This window comes from Ricinus communis, chromosome 5 (assembly GCF_019578655.1).
Source record: "Ricinus communis isolate WT05 ecotype wild-type chromosome 5, ASM1957865v1, whole genome shotgun sequence".
Lineage (NCBI taxonomy): Eukaryota > Viridiplantae > Streptophyta > Magnoliopsida > Malpighiales > Euphorbiaceae > Ricinus > Ricinus communis.
Window position 1 is genome coordinate 3,371,502 of NC_063260.1, and position 1,987 is coordinate 3,373,488.

Sequence of the window (1,987 nt, forward strand, 5' to 3'; positions counted from 1 at the left end):
TAAAAATATTATATGTCGCGTTAGATGGATAAAAAACAAAAAATAACTAAATAATTAACATTTTTCTAAAAGAAAATAAGAAATAGTATATATATATATATAGATAGTATTAAAGTGCGTTCTTGCGTGAAAGTCATACTTGGAAAACCATAAAATAAAACTTTCAAAGTGAGTGATTTCATTCATTTTTTCCTCCTTTCCTTTAGCCATACTCAAAGGCTGATTGTGAACCCAATATAATAAACTTGAACATATCCAAGATATTATCAACTTCTGTTAATTAAATCTTACAATATTAATATTGATATTGCAAAAATAAAATGTTAGTAAAATTTGAAAATTGCATATATAAAAAAAACGAAAGAAAAATCAATCATTTATAACTGCAAAGGTTATTATAATAAATCAATAAGATTTAAATGAGCTAAAAGAGAAAACATGCAAAGGACAAAAGTACCGCTAAGACAAGTGAAACCAAAAGTGCCAAAAACCAAAGTTAGAAGATCAAAAAACTGAGATAACTCTGCTTGTTTTTTGAGCTTGTAATTATACCCAGATGCATAGTTCCACCCATGTTCACATCTGCAACATCTCTCAAGCCTCTCCTTCATCTTAACCTCCTGTATTCTCTCTTTCAAGACACTCAAATTTGCCTCAACAATGTCACTGGGTGACCTCCCTGTCAAGGAACATTCAAATCAAAGACTAATCTCTATCTCTTGTTGCATATTAAAGAGTGGAAAAAGGAAAGAGATTCTTGTTAGCTAGGGTTTTACCTTCGTCTCTAAATCTCTGTGCTCGAACTTGCAAAGCTGGACGACGAGTAACACTGAGCTTGAGAGATGGCTTTATCAGAGCTGTGTAACATGAAGAAGATAACGAAGAAGCCATGGAAATGGAAAACTATTGTTCGGTTTCCTCTTGAGATGGGTTCTTTTCTTTTGAGATAAAATTATACAGAAAGTGGAAGAGAAGTTGGTCAGGTTGGTTACTGCCTGTCTTTGTTTACAAAATGACCTTATTTTGGTACCCTTTTATATCATAAGAAATGAGGGCTAATCAATATATTTGGTCAAACATAGGTTTTGTAATACTTGAAGACAACTCATATGGAAGCTTGCCATAAACATGAAAAGTATTATCAGCAGAATGATCTAAACAAAATTAATTAATCATTCTAATAGCTACTAGGCGGCAAGGAAGTTTGCACGAACTAACCCTTCCTTTTTAATTTCTTTTAGGAGATAAAGACCCGCCTGATTAAGTAATCTGTAAAAGCATCTCTAATAATATTTTTTTATATATTTTTCTATTAAATTATAAATAATTAACTCTCTATTATGTGTATTTCAACAATATTCTATATATTACTGCATACTTAATTTTTTATTAATAAAGTAAAAAGAGAAAGAATTAAGTCTAAGAGAAAGAATGTGATTTAAAAAAATAAAAAAATAAAAAATAATAACTAATTTATTTAAAAGTCACTTTCTCCCTTTTTAAATTTAAAAATAATTTAAGAAGAGAAAATGTGATTTTTAATTTAGTTTAGAAAAAAAAGATAAATTAGGAAGTATTTTAGAAGTTTAATTTTTATATATATTTCATATAATAGAAAATGAGTATAACTTAGGGTATGTTTGGTTTGGTTCAACATCAATGCAACTAGTAGTTGATGAATGATAGCTGATAAATTAAATATTTTAATAAAATTTTATTTGCGGTTATTGTTAATATGTTAAATGACCATTAATATTAAAATTTATAAGAAATTTATAATTTTATGTAAATTTATAGGTGAGGAAATTAGATTAAAGCCATATACACTGAATGTATAAGAAAAGTTAGTATTATATAAATGACAAAAGAAGCAGAAAAATGGTTTTTAATTTTAAGTTTCTGGTAGTGAAGCTCAGAGTTATCTCTAATTTTGCTGGGTGATACGTGTCAGTAGTCTTAACAAAGAGTCGAAAGAAATTCTGAAAAG

The 1,987-nt window shown here is 27.9% G+C and overlaps 1 protein-coding gene across 1 annotated transcript; it reads right to left on the reverse strand.

Moving 5' to 3' along the window:
• Window positions 1-347: 347 nt before the first annotated feature.
• Window positions 348-1,252, reverse strand: LOC125370130. The gene is made up of 2 exons (XM_048374604.1): window positions 777-1,252; window positions 348-679 (listed from the first exon to the last, which is right to left on the reverse strand). The coding sequence occupies exons 1-2, from the start codon at window positions 889-891 to the stop codon at window positions 396-398; spliced, it is 399 nt and encodes a 132-aa protein (XP_048230561.1). The 5' UTR covers window positions 892-1,252; the 3' UTR covers window positions 348-395.
• Between the last annotated feature and the right edge of the window lie 735 nt (window positions 1,253-1,987).